This window comes from Ictidomys tridecemlineatus, chromosome 10 (assembly GCF_052094955.1).
Source record: "Ictidomys tridecemlineatus isolate mIctTri1 chromosome 10, mIctTri1.hap1, whole genome shotgun sequence".
Classification (NCBI taxonomy): Eukaryota; Metazoa; Chordata; class Mammalia; order Rodentia; family Sciuridae; genus Ictidomys; species Ictidomys tridecemlineatus.
The window spans coordinates 58,312,780-58,333,375 of NC_135486.1; the positions used below are offsets into that span (position 1 = coordinate 58,312,780).

A 20,596-nucleotide genomic window follows, 5' to 3' on the forward strand; every position below is an offset into this window, starting at 1 on the left:
TCTTGCTAAATTGCTGAGGCCATTCTGGAACTTGAGATCCTCCTGCCTCAACTTCCCGAGTCACTAGGATTCCAGGTGTGCACCACCACACCTGTCTGTGGGAAATACTTTTAACTAGGGAAATCAAAGTGTTTGGCTTTGCTTGTTCTTTTCCAGACCATACAGGAAGCTATGTATGTTAATAAGCTATTTAATTTTAGCATGCAATACTAGATTTTTTTCAGTATTTAACATTAAGTATACAAGTTGCGAAACTAGCTATAGAATCTTTTCTTTTTGCCTTTTTGTTAAAAAAAAAAATTGAGCTTCTCTTTAACATTGTAGGCCCTAATACATTCTCAATAGTTTTGCTAAAATTATTACTGTGTTTCAATAAACTCACTCCTAAGTTCACCTAGAATAATTAGTTTGATTTAAATTAGTGAAGAACTTTCCAAACACCTAGCCTAAATTCAATTCTGTCTTACCATCTTCCAATTGAAAACATCCAGATTTTGTTAGGCAGTTGCTTAACACATAGGATGTGACCAATGTCCCCCCAGCTTCCTCACCCTACCAATGTGTCTCTTTCCCTGAGGTAAAAGTTACTTATCCTAAGACATATGAGTCTCATTACCCTTGTTTCTAGTGATTTATTTTTGACATAAAATTTCCAATCAAGGAGTTCAACTCATGCAAACAATTAAGTACTTATCTGGGAACTTCTATAATATTAATGTTGTTTAACAGCTAACAATTGCTTCAGCAGGCCAGGGGACTTACAAAACAATACAAGACCATGTAAATGCACTAGTGCAGATTCTTGGGCAAAAAGAGTTTAGAAAAGGAAACTTTAGAATTTAGGGGTCAGTTTGAAGTCTTCAGCAAAGACATGGGTAAGAAAGTCTCTTTTCAAGAGTGAGTAGAATCTGAACAGGTATGTGCACAAGAAGGAGACCCTAGTTGAGAAAGCAGCAGGTGCTAAGGTCAAAAAGAACCATTTTTCAGAGTGACAGTAGGCAGTTTAGAAGCTCAGAGAACCCAGGTGATGAATAATTTTAAAGTCTACAAGAGTATTTATCAACATGAGAGCTAAAGAACAGAGTAGATTCTTTAGTTCAGTCTTTTATGTGTATTTGCTGTTTCTGGTCCAATAGCATCTCATTACCACCACGTCATCAGCTCTTTTATTTCATGGCGGTAGGGCTGGGCATCTGGTCAGACCATTGAGTCACATTAATAGCAGAAAGGCATTGACAAGAGTTTCCTTTTCTTTTTTTTTTTAATTCAAATTAGCAAAAGTGTATTTATTGAACAAAATCAGAAATTACTTGTCATAATCAAGAGCATTTTGATGAGAGAGAATCATGATGACAGGCATTGAGCATTAATTGTTAAATCTTTAGCTACATCTTGTGCAGCACTGTGCAGTCTGCAGGCCAAATTCTCAAGGTCTATTGAATGTACTGTGCCCAAACCAGTTCCAGCTCTGCCAAGTGAAGTGCCATACCAAGCTCTTTTCACTGATTACATTATTTCAAAATAAGGAAAGTCAAATTAAAATGCAATTGGTATGTTTGATCATTTTGAGTTTCAATTATACAAGATTTTGGACCTCTATTTAAGGAAAGTTGACATCAGGTTGGGTTTCTAATATTTTAATGTTGTCTCCCCACCATGTTTGGTTATCAATTCAGGTTGCATTGACACAAAATAATGCTTCAGAGGTATTAAATACATTACTGACATTATATCCTTGGTTGGTATAATTTCATTTACATTCTCTTCTTTAAAGTCAATATTTGTTTTTGACTTTTCTTATAGGTTACTATTTCCCCTGTAATCTATTTCTTTTAAACTCTGATAGGAAGGACTTAGATAGTCATTCATGAAGTTAAAAATAGATACTGTTCACACAGAATTAATTAATTATTGTAAGTAATTTGGTTTAAAATGCTATTGGTAAGGTTTTTGTTCATGTTAGCCCTTTTAGTTTCTAGAATTAAAATATTGGAATTAAGCTATAAAATTCTCAGGTTCTTCAACTTGGAAAAATTGGCAGGGAATATAGCCATACAGCTTGCAAGGAAGTGCCCTGAAAATGACTCTTCCATAAGGGCTGACCTGCAGATTTGGGACCAGTACATGCCTGCCTAGAAGAAAGGATCAGTGTTTTTATTTTAGAACTTTCTAGTAGAGACAGCAATGGATAACACACATAACAATAGTTTCTTTATGCCTTAGAATCCAACTGAGGTATTTTTCCTTTCCATACATGAACTGAGCATGATATGCAGATGGTTTGCAAATAGATCCAGGTGATTTAGATCTTCAAAATTGACGACCTACTGGATAGCCATGCTATTTGCTTTGACCCCAGTGGGTCATCTAAGTTCCTTTTATTATTGGTTATACCCAAGTTTGCTTTTTAATTGTCTCAGTACACAAAACCAATATCCTTATTGCTTAGTAAGTCCATAGATTTTTGTTTTGGTTTGGTTTGGTTTGGTTTTTTTGGACTCTGTTAAAATGTATGCACATGTTTTTCCATTTGCGCTCATTGTTATTTTATTGTCACAAACTCCCAGGTGTATTACTATAGGCCTGTACTTCTGTATGGGCTTCTGGGAAAAGTTAATTTTAAATATTTTTTAGGATAAGAGCCGGTCAACCAAACTTTTACCACACCTCATTTCTAATGAAGTACATACGAGGGCAAGTACTTATGACTTGTGGATATTTAAGGAAAAAGCAAAACTGAAAAATATAGAAAGAGAACTCTATTTCTTTTTATTAAATTCAAAAAGTGACAGTTGTTTCCATAGTCCAAATATAAAACAAAACAAAATCAAGTTTCAAATGAATTCCTATTTTAATGTGACCATTTCCCAGTGAATCAAATCACATCAACAAATAGTTTTAAAATAAGTAGTTTTACATTAGCATCTTTCCCCCAGCCTTCTACTGCATAGAAATTCACTCTTTTGCTCCAAACATATGTACTCCCCTTCATCTCACAGATGGCTCAATGAAAACAAGCCCTTTTTAAATGTAAATTATTCAGGTATGGGAATGTAGCTTAGTGGTAGAGCATTTGTCCAGCATGTGCAAGGCCCTGGGTTCAATCTCCAATTACACACACACACACCCACACACACACACACACACACACACACACACATACACACACACAATGTAAATTTTCAGCCTTAGAATAAATATGTATACACACATATACATTTATATTACAAGCACAGCAATGACAGTAGACAGTAGCAAATATAGGAATTAGCATGTAAATATAGAAAAGTGCTTTTTAATTTCAACATTTTTTAATTGATTTATTGCCCAGGTTTGGGGCAGGAAAACAGTATAAGTTTAGTTTTCCATTCATTAGAAATTTTCTGCCCTTCTCAGAGTCAGAACAGTGACTTGGGTCTAGGTGTCCTACAAATAATAGTTGTAGACATAATCATAATAAGGTAATGGCCAACATAAACTGGAGATATAGAATGTTCTAATAATAGTTTCCAGTAAAATGAGTCTTCAGAATAAGATCTTAAAATAGGTACAATTATTATTTTAATTTTATGGATGAGGAAATAAGCATAAAAATGAAAGCAGTATCTTAGCCCCCTTGAGCAGCTATAATAAAATACCATCGATTGAATGGCTTATAAACAACAAAAACTTACTTTGTACCATTCTGAGGGCTGGAAGTCTTAAGATTTTGGGGTGCCAGCAGAGTTAGTGTCTGGTTGAGACCGTGCTTCCTTGTTCATGAGTGACAAGTTCTCTCTGTGTCTTTTCACATAGAGGAGCAGGGTCAACCTAGTTCACTTGGGCCTCTCTTATAAGACTATAACAAGGCAAGGAATACACCAATTACTTTTTCTTTTTTTTTCATATTTCTTCCCATAAAGTGACTAAAGCATAGCCTAGTACAAAATACCTTCACTAAACCTTGGCAATTTCTACTGTCTTGCTGAAATCTAAGTTTTGAACACTTCTTCCCAATCAAGAGAAAATTTTGCTTAGTTTTCAGTGGTGCTGTTCATGTCAGCAAAAGGGCCCTCATCAGTACCTGTAAGGTATATAAAGAAAGTGTTTTGATTATGAATTATGGAATTACTTATCATATCTTTATGATTATAGAATTATTAGTCATTTCCTTACCATCATAGTCTATGCACAAAGTGTAGCTGAAGTTTGAATATGTTAAATTCTAACACTCTAAGGTGATGGTTATAAGAGATGGGACTTTGGGGGAGCTAAGTCTTCATGAATAGGACAAATACCCTTATAAAAGAGGCACCAGGGAACTCACTTATCCCTTCCACCAGGTGAGAACACAATGAGATTGCACCAGCTAGACACTAGAAGAGAACAGAAATATGCAAGAATCTTAATCTTAGACTCTAGCTTCCAGAACTGTGAAAAATAAATTTCCAGTTTGTATAAGCCACCCAGTCTATGGGTTTTTGTTACAGCAGCTTGAAGAAACTAAGAAAATGGCCCTGAGTCATGATCTCTTTCTCCTCATCACCCACCCCTTTACCAAAACATGAGCCACATTAGGTGGCAAATCAAGATTGTTCTAATTATAGTTTATTACCAAAATACTATATTCCTCAAAAACTCTCTTAATTTTTCCTTATTGCTTTATCCTTTGGGAAGCAAAAGAATCAATTAAATAAATTAACTGTCTCTTTTTATATTAGAATGTATAGAATTAAAAATGAGCTGGGCATGGTAGTGTATGTCTGAGCTATTCCAGAAGCAGAGACAGGAAGATTGCAAGTTCCAGGTCATCCTGGGCAACATAGAAACTTAAAATAAAAACTAAAAGGGACTGTGGATATAGCTCAGTGGTAGAGAACCCCAGGATTCAATCCTCAGTAAAACACACACACACACGCACACACACACACACACACACACACACACACACACACAGTGGACATGAAATAGAAACCACCAATCAACAACCTATATTCTGATAAAAAAAAAAGTCAAATTCCTATCTTCCTAGAGTATTTATAATTAACAGGAACAATTTGGTTTTAAAATTTCAAAAAAAAGGACAAGAATATGTACTCAATGTATCAGAACAATATGTGGAACCAGAATTATATCATATTTTTCTGGGGTTAGCATTAGAGGAAGTCAGGCAAGAAAGGACAGAAAGGTAGTAATTGTTTGAAACAGGGGATAGACCTCTGTCTCTAGATGTACAATTAGCAGTTTTTCCTCCATTAACTATAGAAGGTTGGGGATAGACTCAATCTTGAGTTTCCACCAATCACATTCTCAAAGTGCATTTTATTTAATTAAATCATCCCCCCTTTACTTTTCAATATTTATTAATTCAACAACCAATTCACAGAATGCATTTACATTATTATCCTTCAGAGCAGCTTACTAAGATTTATTGTAACATGTTTCTAACCAGTTGGGAACCTAGGTATTGCCTCATTGCTAAGCCTCGATGGAATGTTTATGGACATGTTTTATGATTTGCTAATCTGTGCTGTGAAACCATCAGTCTGTTTGCAGTGGGAAGGAGGTGGATGAGGGGAGGGGGTGGGAAAATCATTTTGTTTGATGTGTTGGTGGCAGAAGGGAGGGGAGGAAGGCTCATCATGATGTTTGAACTAAGATGTACTTAAAAGATTCAGTTTTGAGGGCTGGGAATGTAACTCAGTGGTAGAGCACATGCTTAGCATGTGTGAGGCCCTGGGTTCGATCCCAGCCCTACAAGTAAAAAGGGTTCAGTTTTGACCCTTGCAAAAAAAAAAAAAAAAGTCCACAATAAATGGATACTACTAGTAAGCAGGTTTTCAGTGATCATCCTTTATTTTCTTTCTTTTTTTGTTTTGTTTTGTTTTATATTTTTTTCCTCAGGGGAAGTCTCTCACATCCAAGAGGTTAACAAGCCTTGTTCAGTCTTACTAAATGGATCATCTTGTAGCATGGAAGCAGACTGGAATCATTGCACATACTTTGTAGCTTGTCATTGTTACCTGGATCAGAGGACATTAGACCAAGATGTTGCATGAATGAAGGACCTGAATTGTTCTATTTTGTGTGCACATTAAGGCATTTGCTATCTCCAAGGGACCCTATGCCATCTCGATGCCTCCATTTCAAACTGTTGTCTGCTTTCTTCCTCCTTCTATTCTACTAAGCTGGATCTGTGTCTTTTCCTTTTTAGCAAGTTTAAGTAAAGTAAAACTATTTTTTCCCTTTCTTTCTCTTAAAGCTTCTGCTAGACACACAGTTCACTAAAAATTCAGTCATTCACAAACTGAGAGAATTGTAAAAGAAAAAAAATAACATATATCAATAAGTATACATATGGCTTCACAATTATTAAACAATAAATTAGCACAGAAAGTTTCATGCCACTGATGTATTCAAGTCTGAAACAAGCTCATGTCTTTGTCTGATGTCTGTACATTCTCAGTTAATGTTTCTTGCATTTATTTTTATACCATATTTAAATAAGAAACACCTTTTACTCCAAATGTATCAAAGTTGAACCCTTCTCTGTAAATTTGTGTATGTTTATATTGTTGTTTTATCTTTCATTAAAAGATGCAGAATCTCCTTGCTTTCGCAACTTTTCTCTTCCATACAACAGTAGAAGAAAAGGATGAGAATGCATTCATAGCCATAGATTTTCAATTTAGACTATCAATTTAGGCTAAATTTCAGAGTTTCAAGAACAACTTGGATGGTTACAGCAGCCAAGAGCAGATTAAAAGTCCTTCACCTCCAGGCCAGTCCAGACCAAGTAGATTGTTTTTCTCCCATTGAAAAGCAACACAAATTGGTCTTTCACATTTTCAGAACTATTTAAAGATGACTTTCTGCCTTGCTATGAATATACATTTCTATGTTTTACTAATTAATATTTCTGTTAGAGTTAGGCTTAAGTGTGACTTCTCAAACAGGAACTGATTTTTTAAGCATAATTCTAAAAATACCTATAGTCAATGTTTTTCTTTTCTTTTTTTTACATTTTTTTAGTTATAGATGGACACAATACCTTTTATTTATTTATTTATTTATTTATTTATTTATGTTTTAATGTGGTGCTGAGGCGCAAACCCAGAGCGTCTCATGTGCTAGGCAAGTGCTCTACCACTGAGCTAGAGCCCAGCCCATGGTCAGTGTTTCTTAACTTTCTGACCTTACATATTCTTTTGAGAGTAAGATATAATTATTAACATGTATTAGGTGCCTGTCGCTGCATTATGGACTTTACATAAATCCTCACATTTTATTCTCACAGAAGTCCCTTAAGATTACTTCTGCAGTCTTGAGGATATTGAAAAAGAGACAGGTCACGAGTATTGTTTGAAGTCACACAGCCAAGTGGTTGGGTAGAGATTAAAGTGAAGGAAAAATAATCTTTTCCTTCTACCCTTTCTAGGTTCTCAGCTGGGACTCTGTAATAAAAGACAGATTAACAAGAGAAAAGCATCCAACTTTACTTAATAGAAGATTTACATGATGGGAGACCTCATAAGGAAATGAGGACCTGAAGAAAATGGTTGAACTTGAGTGGTTTTTTACTAGATTTGATTAAAAAAAAAAATGAAGAGTCATGGAAAAAATATGATGGGATAATGGGATGTGACCTAAGGGTGGGGGGGGGGGAGGGGGGAACCCGGAATTCAAGACTTGATTGTTCTGATTCCTCTCAGCATTCCATATTCATAGATAAGGATGTTCCTGTCCTTTGGGTTAATGGAGGGCATAAGAATCTTATGACCTGACAATGGAAAAGATCAGAGAGTCTTTCCCATACCTGCTATTTCTAAAATCCTTCAGAATAAAATGCTCAATATGTCACATGATTACATGTTCAAACATCCCATCAGCAAACATCCAGACAGTATGACTTCAGGGCCCCTTATACACCTGTCTGTACCTCTTACTGTAACAGTGGTCCACTTTATGCTTTGAATATAGCCCTTGCTGCTCTGTCCCTAAGGCTTATCTTTTTTTTTAAATTCTAATTTGTTACATATGACAGCGGAATGCATGACAATTTATATTACACATATAGAGCACAATTTTTTCATATCTCTGGTTGTTTACAAAGTAGATTTACACCATTCGTGTTTTCATACATGTATTTGGGCTTATCTTAAAACAGATATGTTTTCTCCTCTCTCCCAAATTAACAAGTGAATCACACAGGCTGAACACCTGGAATAAATCACTTCTTTAAAAACCCTCTGCTCTCCCTGATGGGCAGAATCAAGGCCTCTGGGACAGGAGTCTCCTGTGCTTTTTGTTTGCTAGCAAAGCAATAAAACTACTTTTTCCCTTTTCTCAAAATTGTGTCCTCATTATTGAATTGACATCCGAGACAAGGACCTAGCCTTAGGTCGATAACATTACTTCTTTTGGTAAAACTGTGCAAACCCATATGCACTCTCACATAGGAAACACTTGTGCTAAATGTCAAAACATTCTCAGACTTAGTCCTGGAGCTCATCCATGGACCCTGGGTAAGAAAAAAACTCACTTCAAGGGTTGCTTGCATCAGTAACTCAAAATGTTGCACAGCCAGGAGATGGGTCTGACCTCTTTGCTTCTGCTTATACCAAGACATTGCAGGCTCTGGCTATTTAAAAACAAGATTAAGTTATTAGTGCTCACTAATTACTATCCATAAATTCAAATTCTGAAAAAGTTTTACCAACATTAGTGAAAAATCAGTAGGGAGTCTGTGAAACTAGTCTATAAAATTGTCACAAAATGGGAGAGACTCAATAGGAGAAATTTGTACATAGGCTATAACCTAAACACTGCAAGTAGATTAAGAAAGATTTAATTTTATGCTTATATGTTTTTTTAATAAAGACTGAATAAAATTAAAATTAAGTTAATGGACTTTCTCCCTTAAAAACACAATTCAGAATAGTCTGGCACAGATGGGACTGAAACTAGATGAAGACTCTAGTTAATAAAAACATTATTTAAAGGGAAACAGTAACCCTCTTAGGAAAAACATGGTTTGTAAATAATGAGACTTGAACTTGAAAAAATATGATTGGCAATTTCAGTAGTTATCTTTCAAAAAATTGTCACTCCTTAGAAGTCCATTCTTATTGGCAATTCCAAATCATGAATCCATGCAGAGATGAGAGACAAAAGATTGGCAAAAGTCAGAAGAGAAGGGAAACCCTCAGGCAAGTATCTCTATGTGAGAAATTCCTAATAAAACATTTACTCAAGTTTCTGGGTTCAACTACATAAAAACTTTAATGACCTAGTTGACTCCATTTATTTGAGTCTAAATGATAACTTGAAAGTTTAAAACGTAGTTTTGGAGTTCCTTGCAGTTAACTTCAATAAGCCCTCAGCAACTGTCTCCCGCCCCACTCCAAGACCATAAAAAATACTCTCATGTTTCTACTGAATATAATGGCTATTCAGAAGTCTTTTTCTTTTTACCTTTAGACCCCCTTTAAAGTTATCTTCCAATGACCCAGAGTTTCTATACTCACATTTCAAAAATATTTAATGCATACTCTAAATTGCATTGAATGGAATTCTCCCCTTTGCAGTATTTCAACAATACTTTTTGTGAATTTGCAAAGAATTTTCTACTTGAATCAGAATAACAGAAATGTGGCCAGCCACCAGATCAAAATTATATCCTGACAGGTTCCCAGAAAATAAATGAACCTTCCCCTTGCTGTTGTATTACAAGTATCTAACTTGATCTTGTTAACTCAGGACTCACATAGCTTTGTCCTCATCCTCCTGGTTGAGTGCTTACTTCTCTTATATAATGGCTTGCAAATAATATTGGTGTATTTCTTGAGGAAGAAACAAATAGTAATTTTGGATAGGCAAGTCTTGGCTACTACTATGGTTTTATTCCATGTGGCACATGTGCTGATTGTTTCTATAAATAAGTATGGATTTGAAAAAGTACATACAAGTGTCTCATAGGTTTGTTGTAAGACCATGCATTTGCATCTTTTCATTGGGAATTTTATACTCTAGAACTCACTTTTACAAAGGCACCAAATAATGTATCAAACATTTAATGTTGTTATCTAAAAAATCCCATTAAAACAAAAATTTGCATATATCATTGGATGTTTAGGGAAGTTTCCCTGGTGCTGAAATATAATGTGCTCATAACTTCATTTTCAGAAAGGTCATTAGTGGATGGGTAGACATGAATACTTCTTGATTAATAAGTTGATTCATAAATCTTAATGTCTTTATTATGTTATAAGACCTTAAGTATTTCACCCTTGTTTGGAAATCCAATAAATCAGAGTGCATTTATTATCATCCTAAAGGTTAATGACATTTAACTCCAGTATTTAAAATAATGTATGCAAACCACCAGGCACAATTATTGCTACATAATTGGTAAAGAAATAATGTTCATATTAGTTTCTTCTCTTTCTCTAAAAATTAATCTTTATAAAAAGATAAAATATGTTTCCAAATACCCTTCCCACCTGGTATGAGTCAAGGATGAAGTTCACAAAACCAAAACTGAGTGGTGAATCAGGATATCAGAGACCTCAAGAAAGACCAAGAGTATAGGCAGAAGTGATGGAAGGCTGGGAACAAGATAGTGTCAATAAGCCTTTAGGACCAAAAGTGCTGATATTGGGCTAAGAGAAGGAGACTATTCTAAGGCAGTGGATTCTGGAAACTCCTCACCTGTGTAGAATGAAAAGTCTTAGGGGAACAAAATCAATCTGAGAGTAGTTAGTGGTAATAGGGCAGGGGTGAATTCACCTGTGTTAGTTTGATTTCTGCCAGTATGACAAAATACCTAAGATCAACTACTTATAAGGAGGAAAAGTTTATTTTGACTCATGGTTTAAGTTCAAGGTCATTTAACCCTGTCACTTTGGGCTTGTGACTACACAATACATCATAGTAGGAGAACATGGTGGAAGAGGATTATTTGCCTCATAGTGGCCCAGAAAAAAAGAGAGAGGAGGGCAGGGGCTTGGATTCCAATATGCCCCCTTCAAAGTCATACTCCTAGTGACCTAATTTCCTCCTCAAAGGTCCCACCTCCAAAGGTTCCACCCTCCCAATGGCAACAAAAATTGGTCATCAAACATTTAGCAGATGGGCATTTGGAAAACATTTATGATTCAAACCACAACACACCCCGTCTTTGTCAGTTCAGGGCGTCCAAAGGTATTTTTGTCTGTACCCAAAATATAAGTACAGGAACTTCTTTCTTCTCTACACACAAGTTACTAGGGATCTCTCTAAGTGCATAGGGAAGATGGTATTACCCCACAGAAAGACTGAATGATTGGCCTGGGAAGTCTTGTAGACCTATAGCCTATTGATTCCAAGATGTAATGGCTGGGATGTTTGTATGAGCTCTGAAATCCAGGATGGGCAGTGGGTTTAACTCATATGGTAACTGAGCATTTGGCAGGTGACATAGTAATATACAGATTAGGGAAAACTCAATTTGTCATGTAGAATATCCAGAAACATTGCCTCAAGTCCACAGATTTTGAGTTAGCTCCATGGGGAGGTACAACTAGGTATACAAATACATTCCTCACATGCAATTTGGTTGCAGTTTACATGCCCTGACCCTTTGACCTGCAAAAAATTACTGACTTGAAAAGCAACTGCATTGCTCATTGACTGTCCCTGGCCTCCAAACATCTCCAAACTCTCTGTTTCAAGTACAAAAACCATTTTTGTACTTCTTTTTCATAGTAAACCTTAAAGCTAATAGCACAAGAGTCACTGGGAAGCATCTCAGCTTCCTCTGGAATACAAAGGTCTGATATTTAGAAGGGCACATTAATCACATTGTGAAAATTCCCATTCTTCAAATGGCAATGGTTTTAAAAGTTTTGAAAATAACAAACATGTACCTTAAATAAGAAGGCAATTTTCTATAAGGGCATAAACAAAGGCCTCATTTGGTAATTGTCAGAAAATAAAATCACTTGATATGGAAATAAGGCATAGATCCAAGATGTGCAGGAGCAGTGGCCTCTCATCTCTTATAGTTGTAGACTCAATTAACACTACCTTCCAGTAGCTCAGGGTGGAAATACAATATTTTCCCATGAACAGAGACTATATGGCCTTGCACACTTTCCATGGTCACTAAAGAACTGAGCCATTTCCAATGACCAACGTTTTCAATGTCATCCTCCATACATGTAGGGAAGTGGGGTCATCACATTATCAGTGCAGAGCAGGAAATATATTGCTTATGCTGGAGCATTCCCTGAGCCTAATACATACATGATGGCCTGGGCCTGAGATACAGGCAATGAGAGAAACATGGAGAAAATGTGTGGAATGTGAGCTCACAAAAGAAGAATAATTCAAATGCTTATGAAGATAAACATTGTGAAAGATATTTGGAAGAGGTTACGCCAAAGGAAATTGATTAGATCAGATCAATCTGAAAAGTATCTCAAAATAAGTATATTTAAATTGTTAAAGTGATAGAAGATGAACACGTGAAACAGAATATTATAGTTTGGATCTGAACTCTACCTTCAAAAGCATCTGTTAATGCAGCAATATTTGGAAATGAAATGTTTGGATTATAAGAGTTGGAACCTAATAAGTCCGTCCTAGTTTGAATGAAGTGGGTGATAACCATAGGCAGATGGTACATAGTTGGTGGAGGTGAGTCACGAGGTCATGCTCTAGATGGGTGAATCTTCCCTATGGTACTTTCCCCTTCCTTCTTTCTGATTCCTGACCCTGGCCAGTAGCTAAGCAACTCTTCTCCACTGGGCCCTTTTACCACTGTGTGCTTTTATATCTTGGGCCCATAGCAATGGAGTTGGCCAACTATGTATTGAAACCTCTGAAACCGTGAGCCCCAAATAAACTTTTCCTCCCCTAAATTGTTCTTGCTAGTATTTTAGTCACAAAAACACAGAAACTAACTAGAACACCGAAGAAGGGAGGATATTTCTTTAAAAATTTACACCTTATACACACACACAGTGAAAATTCAGAAGATTAAAGGTAGAAAATAAACAGAAGATTCCAAGTAAGTACAGATAAAAACATAAATTTGATCGACGTTATATTTATCTTTGGAAATTGAAATGTCAGAAACCAACACAGAGTTACTCTGATTTTAGAATTCTATATCCAACTAAAGAATATCCAAGTATAAGGGTTAATTACTGGCCACTTTAGTTATGCCGTGTTCTAGACAGTTTGCCTCAGATTTTCACTGACAGAACCAGCAGTGAATAGATTCTATTCAGAAAGAAAAAGAAGACAGAAATCTAAAGAATAATAGATGGAAGGAAAAATCAGTAATAATCAATGTAAGCCATAAAATAATATTGTTATAGGTCTGGGAACTTCTGGGAAACTACAGCAGCATGAAGGCCCCTCTCCAAACCCTGGTTCTTGAGATAAAGTCAGAAATATTCAGATATCACTCAGAGTAACAGGCAATAAGTTGGAGTTGGCCACCTATGTACTGAGACCTCTGAAACCCTGATCCCCAAATAAACTTTTCCTCCTCCAAATTGTTCTTGCTAGGTATTATAGTCACAAAAACTGATTAGAACACAGAAGAAGCAGAATACACACACACACACACAGTAAAAATTCAGAAAACTAAAAGTAGAAAATAAACAGAAGATCTTTCCATGAGATGGGAAAGAGGAAAGAGGGACACTCAAGGGAGAGAGTGGGTCCTCTCAGAGAGGAGAGGGACTACAGACCTCTCCTTACTTAAATTTTATTAGTGATCCCGGAGAAGTTTCCAAAGAGTCCCGCAAATGTCTACCTCTTGGCTTTTGACTGACAGCAGGATGACATCAGACTTTCAACTCCCCACTGTCATGACAACTCTAGGTCAATTTGGCCCATGCTGACTTGTTCTAATTTGGATTCTTAAACATAAATTATTTATAGATTTTAAAGTTATAGGGAATTATCCTTATCTCCCTGAATTCCAGGATCTGGCCTGTGAAAGAGTCACAAAGTCTTTCCCTTCAGGGTAACTTGTACTCTTTTTAACTTTATTTTGAGCCTGTATTTTTCCTGCAGATACAAGGTAGTTTGCTGAGGAATGTGACATAACCTGCCAAGACAGGCAGGGCTGCAGGTAAATTTCTTCTTGGAAAAGAAAGTATGTGGGGGTCAGCACAGTGGGTCCATTTTATAAAATTATTCCCTTAACCTCTTATTCCCACCACTTATATCTGTCTGACCCCTATCATTATGAAAGATTCTAAATGTGTATTTTCTATTTAAAATATTACTAAATTAAATATCTTTAGTTACAACCTGGAAAATAAATTTGAAAACTGGGAGCTGGTATCATAGGAGAAGCGGTGCCCCTGAAGAAAGGTCTGAGAAGTTTCCGGAAAGAAAGGGAAACTGGACTCGGTCCCAGCAGGATACTTGGCATATATGGCACAAAAGAATTTCAGCATGTACCAGTCAAAAGCATACAGAGGAATTTATTTAGGAAAGCAGAGGCAGATTCAAGGGAGAATGTGAGCTATTGAGCGTGACAAGCAGCACCCGCTGGGATGAGGTATTAATATTTATAGAGGGACTGTTACTGGGGATGGAGTAGAGGCAGAGTTAAGCAGTTTCTTGCCAATTTTCCTTGTGCTTGTGCATTGCACCCTCGTGTTACTTTTTCTTCATGGGATGGGAATTAAACCCAGCAGCTCGTTATGACTGAGCTACAACCCCAGCCCCTCCTTCTGTTTTTTCTTTCTCTTTTTTATTTCCTTATTTTATTTTATTTTAGACAGTGTCTCACTGAGTTGCTTAGAGACTTGCTAACTTTCTAATGCTTTTTTAAGTGAGGACACAGGTCAAAGGCATGAGCTGGTTTGTTCAGGAACTGGAATAGTCCGTGGGCAGTTTCTGACTTTGAATGGTTCATGAGTGCTTCCTTTAAGACTCAGTATCTCCTTTTTTGTACCCCCAGCTTCCTATCTCAGCAGGAGGAGCGTGGAACAAAATACTTCAAATTTATTTTATTATTTGTGAAAATAAGTATAGAATAGTTTTATTTTTAGCTAGAAAAAAAATGTTTAAATTTCTGTGAACTATGAACAATTATATAATACAGAATATAAATAGGAAATGGAAAATATAACTCCCTAAACATATAAAAGGAACATGATAAAACAAAGAAAATTAGAGCTATATAATTAGAAATAACAAGGATAAAACAAAAAGCATATTAAGTGACAAACACAAAATAATATGAAAGAAGGCTGGGATGTAGTGAGGGGATATAGATATATATGTGAGGCCCTGGATTCAATCCCTGGGACCACAAATAATTAATAACAATAATAATATGAAAGAAATTAGTTCAAATATATTATCAATAATAATACAGGTGATGGTTTCAAATCATCTCTTTAAAAAATTCTTAGATTAAAAGATACCACAAACAATACTATTCCAAAGGGTCATGTCAGCAAGATGGCTGAGGAAAGCTGCCCAGTGCACTTTCCCTCTACAATGAAGAATCAAAATAAAGAAAAACAAGAACAGAACAACAATGAGAAAAAAAATACAGCTATTTCACTGGAGTATTTCAGGCAGTGTTGAAAGGCTATGCATGGTGGCAAAAAAACATTGCAGGTGTGTAGAGATGCATGATGACATTTATAAAGAAGGGAACTAAGAACATTGACCCTACCAACCCATCTCTCACTCTTTCTGGCACTGGGGATTGAACCCAAGAATGAGCACTTTGATTTGCCTTACATCTCCAGTCCTTTTTTTATATATTTACCATTATTTTTTTTTAATTTGAAGATAGCATCTCCCTAATTTTTATACCAGAGATTTAACTCAGGGGTGCTTAACCACTGAGTTACATCCCCAGCATTTTTTATATTTTATTTAGAGACAGGGCCTCACTAAGTTCCTGAGGTTGGCTTTGAACTTGTGCTCCTCCTGCCTCAGACTCTTGAGCCACCACACCTGACATGTCTCCATAATTGGATCTTGTTAAACTGCCGAGGCTGACCTCAAACTTTTGATCCTCTTGCCTCAGACTACAGTGTCACTGGGATTACAGGTGTGTGCTCTTGTGTCCTGACTGAACCATCTCTTGAGATCAATCCCCAAAAAAGAGAAACCTCACTCAGTGGAGAAAGAACAAGTCGGAGGACCCTGGAAGCTTTCACTCACACCACACACACCTGAAGCAATTGCTGCTGGAAAAGTCTACAGCTCTCATAAACCCTGAGCTCAGTTTGGGGAGCTGAAAGTTTACCACACTACTGCTTTGACACAGAAAGAACCTAGCCACACTGTACCCTCCCCCACTCAGCCTCCTGCTGCACAATACCACCTTGAGACCTTTCCCATCTGTGGTCATGTGAAGGAGCAGAGCAGCTGCTCTCAGCAAATTGGATGATATAGCCCTGCAAAGCACACAGATGGTCTCCCATGAACCAGAAAGCACCAGAGCATCTTTTCCTTGAGTGGCTCCCCATGCTGAGTCCCCTGGACAGCAACTGGACAGCCCCACTCATCCTCCTGCAACCCAAGAAATAGTATTCAAGCCTTATTCCCCAGACTCCAACTTGCTACAGACCTGAGAAAGACATTGTCTATTCACCTTCCATCAGAGAAGCAGCTGCTCAGCTACACCAAGTGGGTTGAACCCAGAGTTCCTGAAAATTTACTTACATAGTCCTTGGACAGTGGCAGGTGCATTATCTGGGCTTATTGATGTAGCTCAACCTCCATGCAATACTCAGTTAATGACAGGTTACCCCCAGCTTGCTAACAGGCATGCTGTGTCACATCCACCCATACCCAAAAGGGTGACTTTGCCTCCACACAGTCTGCAGAAACTGATAGAAGTCTGACACCTACAGATGGTTGTATTGTGCCCAGAGCTACCAATGAATCTGCCTGTGGTAGTCAGGGTTTTTTTTCACTGTGATACAATACCTTATGAAGAGGTAAGGTTAATTTTGGCTCACAATTTTAAAGGTTTCAATCCATGGTTGGTTGCCCCTATAGCTTTTCAACCTGTGACAAGGTAGTATATTATGATGGGACTGAATGGCAGAGGAAGCCATTCACCTCATGTGGCCAGAAGCACAAAAGAGAGACAAGAGGGAGCTAGAAATCTAATATTCCCTTTAAAGGTGCACATCCAGTCACCTAACTTTCTGCCACTATGCCTACTCCTTGTGTTTGTCAGCTTTTCATTGTTGTGACCAAAATACCTGACAAAAAATACTTAGAAGATGAAATATTTATTTTGGCTCATAGTTTCAGAGGAGTCAGTTCATTCTTGGCTGACTCCAAAGCAGGAAAGATAGAAGAAAGATGCTCAGCACATCACAGCCAAGAAACAAAGAGAGAAGCCAGGGAAAGACATAATCCCGAAGGTCATGTCCCTAGTGTCCTACTTCCTTCTGCATTGCCCAACCTGCCAATAGTTTTTACTATGTACAAGTAAATGCATTAAATTGTTAATCCATCAAATGTATTGATCCACTGATGAGGTCAGAGTCCTTATAATCCAATATTTTCACATCCAAACACTAACACATTACCAAACACATCAACCTTTTGGAGGACGTTCCAGATACAAACCATAACAACCCCTAAAAGTTTCATCACCCTCCAATAACACCAAAGGCTTGAGACCAAGTCTTTAACACATGTGACATTCTAGATCCAAACTACAGCACTATCTCACCAAAGAGAAATGTGCCCCACCTAGAAGGGCAATCCTATAACCCTTGCAGTTAAGGCCAGTGAGCCATCTGTAGATACTGCCAACATTGATTACAAAGAAGCTACATAAGCAAATATACTAAATCACCTGGAACCAAAGCTAAATTTTAAAACAACAAAGAAAGACTTCAAGACTTATAGAACATAATTAAGCAATCAAACATTTTAACACATCATGGATATTCCAAAAGGAGAAGAGAAAGAAAAAGCATATGATCCCTAAAAAAGGAAATAATTGATGTAAAAGAACTCAACATGAAGAAAAAATTATTAGATTAAAAAAAGGAAAATATTGTCTAGTAAAATGATATACTCTGATATCAGAAATATATATTATATATAAAAGGATATTTAAGGAGTTCACCATTCCACTTCCATCATTAAGGAAATCATCCAGACACCCCTGCAAAATTAGTAATAAAAAATCAGAGTTAAACTATAAATAAAATCAACAGATATTTGCAGAGCATTTTATCAACAAATGCAGAATTCATATTCTTTTCATTACCACATGGAGACTTCTCCAGGATAGACATATTAGGCAACAAATTTTCAAAAAATTTAAATACTCTGATCAATATGACAACACTAGAAGGAATAAGAGAAACTTTAGAAACTGTAGAAATATGTGAAAATTAAACAATACCCCCTTGAATTGTGAATAGGTCAATTAAGAAATCGAATAGGAAGTTTAAAAATTTCTTGAAACAAATGAAAATGAAACATATCAAAGCCTATGTAATACAGCAAGAGCAGTATTAAGAGGGAATTTTATAGCAATAATGGCCTACATCTAGAAGAAAGGAAGGAAGAAGGAAGGAAGGAAGGAAGGAAGGAAGAAAAAATGTGCTGGGCATGGTGGCAAATGCCTGTAAACCCAGCAGCTCAGGAGGCTGAGACAGGAGGATCATGAGTTCAAAGCCAGCAAAAGCAAGACACTAAGCAAGTCAGTGAGACCCTGTCTCTTAATAAAATACAAAATAGGGCTGGTGATGTGTCTCAGTGGTTGAGTGTCCCTGAGCCCCTGAGTTCAAACCCTGGTATCCTCCTCCAAAAAGAAAAAAAAAAAAAAGAAAGAGGCTTCTAGGAGACAAGATGTTGGATTAATGGGAAGTGGCTTTTCTCACAGCTCCATGACTTGGGACAAAAACAGTAGAAAAAACTACTTCTCTGTGAGGTAAGTGAAAAAAATACTCCACTGATACTCCATATTGAACAGAGAGTCTTGAAGACTGGGAAATTTGGAGTACATCAGACAAGGATAAGAAACAGAATCAGAGCTGAGCTCTTCTTGGGAGCAGGCAAAATTAACACACAAGGTTGGAAAAGACCAAAAAATGTTGGGAAAGTCTTAGCATGGGGATTTCCAGGATTGGAGGGGCAGCCTGTCCAAGGCGAAGCCACAGCCTATTCAGCTCATTAAACTAATGCACAAAAGCCATGGTCTGACTAGTAGTACATAGGGAGCCCAAGCTGGGGATATTTTGGTATCTCTGTGTGATAGTCACACAAACTCAGACTGGGAGCATAGTACTGCTGCAGTCTGGCTGGGCACAAAATCACAAGCCACTCAAGCAGGAACAAACTTTATTTTTGAAACTGCTGCCAATGCCCCGTACGCTCCCAGGAAGATTGCCCACCTACCCATGCAGCGTTCTCCCGGACCCCAACAGGAAGTCCCTCCTCCGGAATTCCCTCCTACCGCACTTCCCCAACCAATGGGAACTCTCCAGGAGTCCCGTAGCAGGCCAGGTGGACAGCAGGAATCTAATATCCATAAGAATGCAGATCTTAACATAATCATATCATCTCAATGGCTTGCTGCGTCATCTTTCAACCAAAAATGCCATGCATCATACTGCTTGGCTATGGCTCTTAGCATAGTACCTCAAGATCAGGGCTGTCCAATGCACGAATCTAGAAGATGCCAACTATGAGATCTAAAATGAGCCTAGAAAATTAGGAGACTCTCTGACATGGAGAATTTCTGTCATGGATACCATTTTGCCTGGGGGCAATACCAATCAGGAAACCAGAGAAAGCCTGCCCTCCCAGCTCCCTTGAACCAGGCAGCCCACAGGACCAGTAGCAGGAGAATCTGAAAGGGTGGATTGATTGACCTCAGTGCTTGGAAACATTCCTTGGGAGGCCAAAAAGGGCAATATCCTCCAACAATACAAACAGCAAAGGATGGGCTCCCCATTCCCTTGGGTGGTGCCTGGGAGAGCAGTGGGATACAGTCCTAGAAGTGTGATGCTTCATTAATGCCCCCAAACTCCCTATAAACTAAAACACTTGGAACAATACCAGACCTAATCTCTCCCCCCCAGGGGGGGGGGGTGTCACTTGCATAAATTTATCTCAAAACCCAGCAACAACTATACCCTGAAAGTGAAGCTGAAGGTATCTTCCATAGCTCCTCACACAATCCCTTTGAGAAGGGAAGCTGAGAATCAGAAAGACAGTTTGGCACAGACAGCATGCATATACTTTCACTAACTATTCTGTTATTGTTCTTGTTTTTGTTTTTGTTTTTGTGTTTGAATGTGCACTGATTGATACATAATGGACATTTGCACATTTGTATACATACATATTTGTTTCTGCCTTTTCATTTTTAGCATTTCTTGAAGGTAGCTATTTTTCCATGCTCTGTTTTTTGAGGGTTAGGGTTTTTGATTAGTATAGTTTGGATTGATTTTCTATTGTCTGATTCACAACTCTGGTTCCCTTTATTTCTATTTTTTATTTCTTGCTAACAGCCAAATTCTATTGTTCTTTCACTCTTCCTTAAATTCTTTTACTTCTATGTTTTTCTTCTTCGCCTTCATAAACACATCTTACTTAACCTCTGCAT

General features: G+C 37.3%; 1 protein-coding gene across 13 annotated transcripts in view; it reads left to right on the top strand.

Moving 5' to 3' along the window:
• Rgs7 (regulator of G protein signaling 7) overlaps nucleotides 1-8,331 on the top strand; it is a 466,064-nt gene extending 457,733 nt beyond the window's left edge. For 10 of the 13 annotated variants that reach the window (XM_040278402.2, XM_078022996.1, XM_078022999.1 and 7 more), the window contains one exon: nucleotides 5,884-6,588. Coding sequence is in view for 3 of the 13 variants with exons in the window: in XM_078022999.1 (XP_077879125.1) it covers nucleotides 5,884-5,934 (51 nt within the window). In the remaining 10 variants the exon portion in view is untranslated. Of the gene's footprint in view, nucleotides 1-5,883; nucleotides 6,589-7,417 lie in introns of those variants that run through there. The other 3 variants (XM_078022997.1, XM_078023003.1, XM_078023000.1) reach the window with 1 other exon arrangement.
• The last annotated feature ends 12,265 nt before the right edge of the window (nucleotides 8,332-20,596 follow it).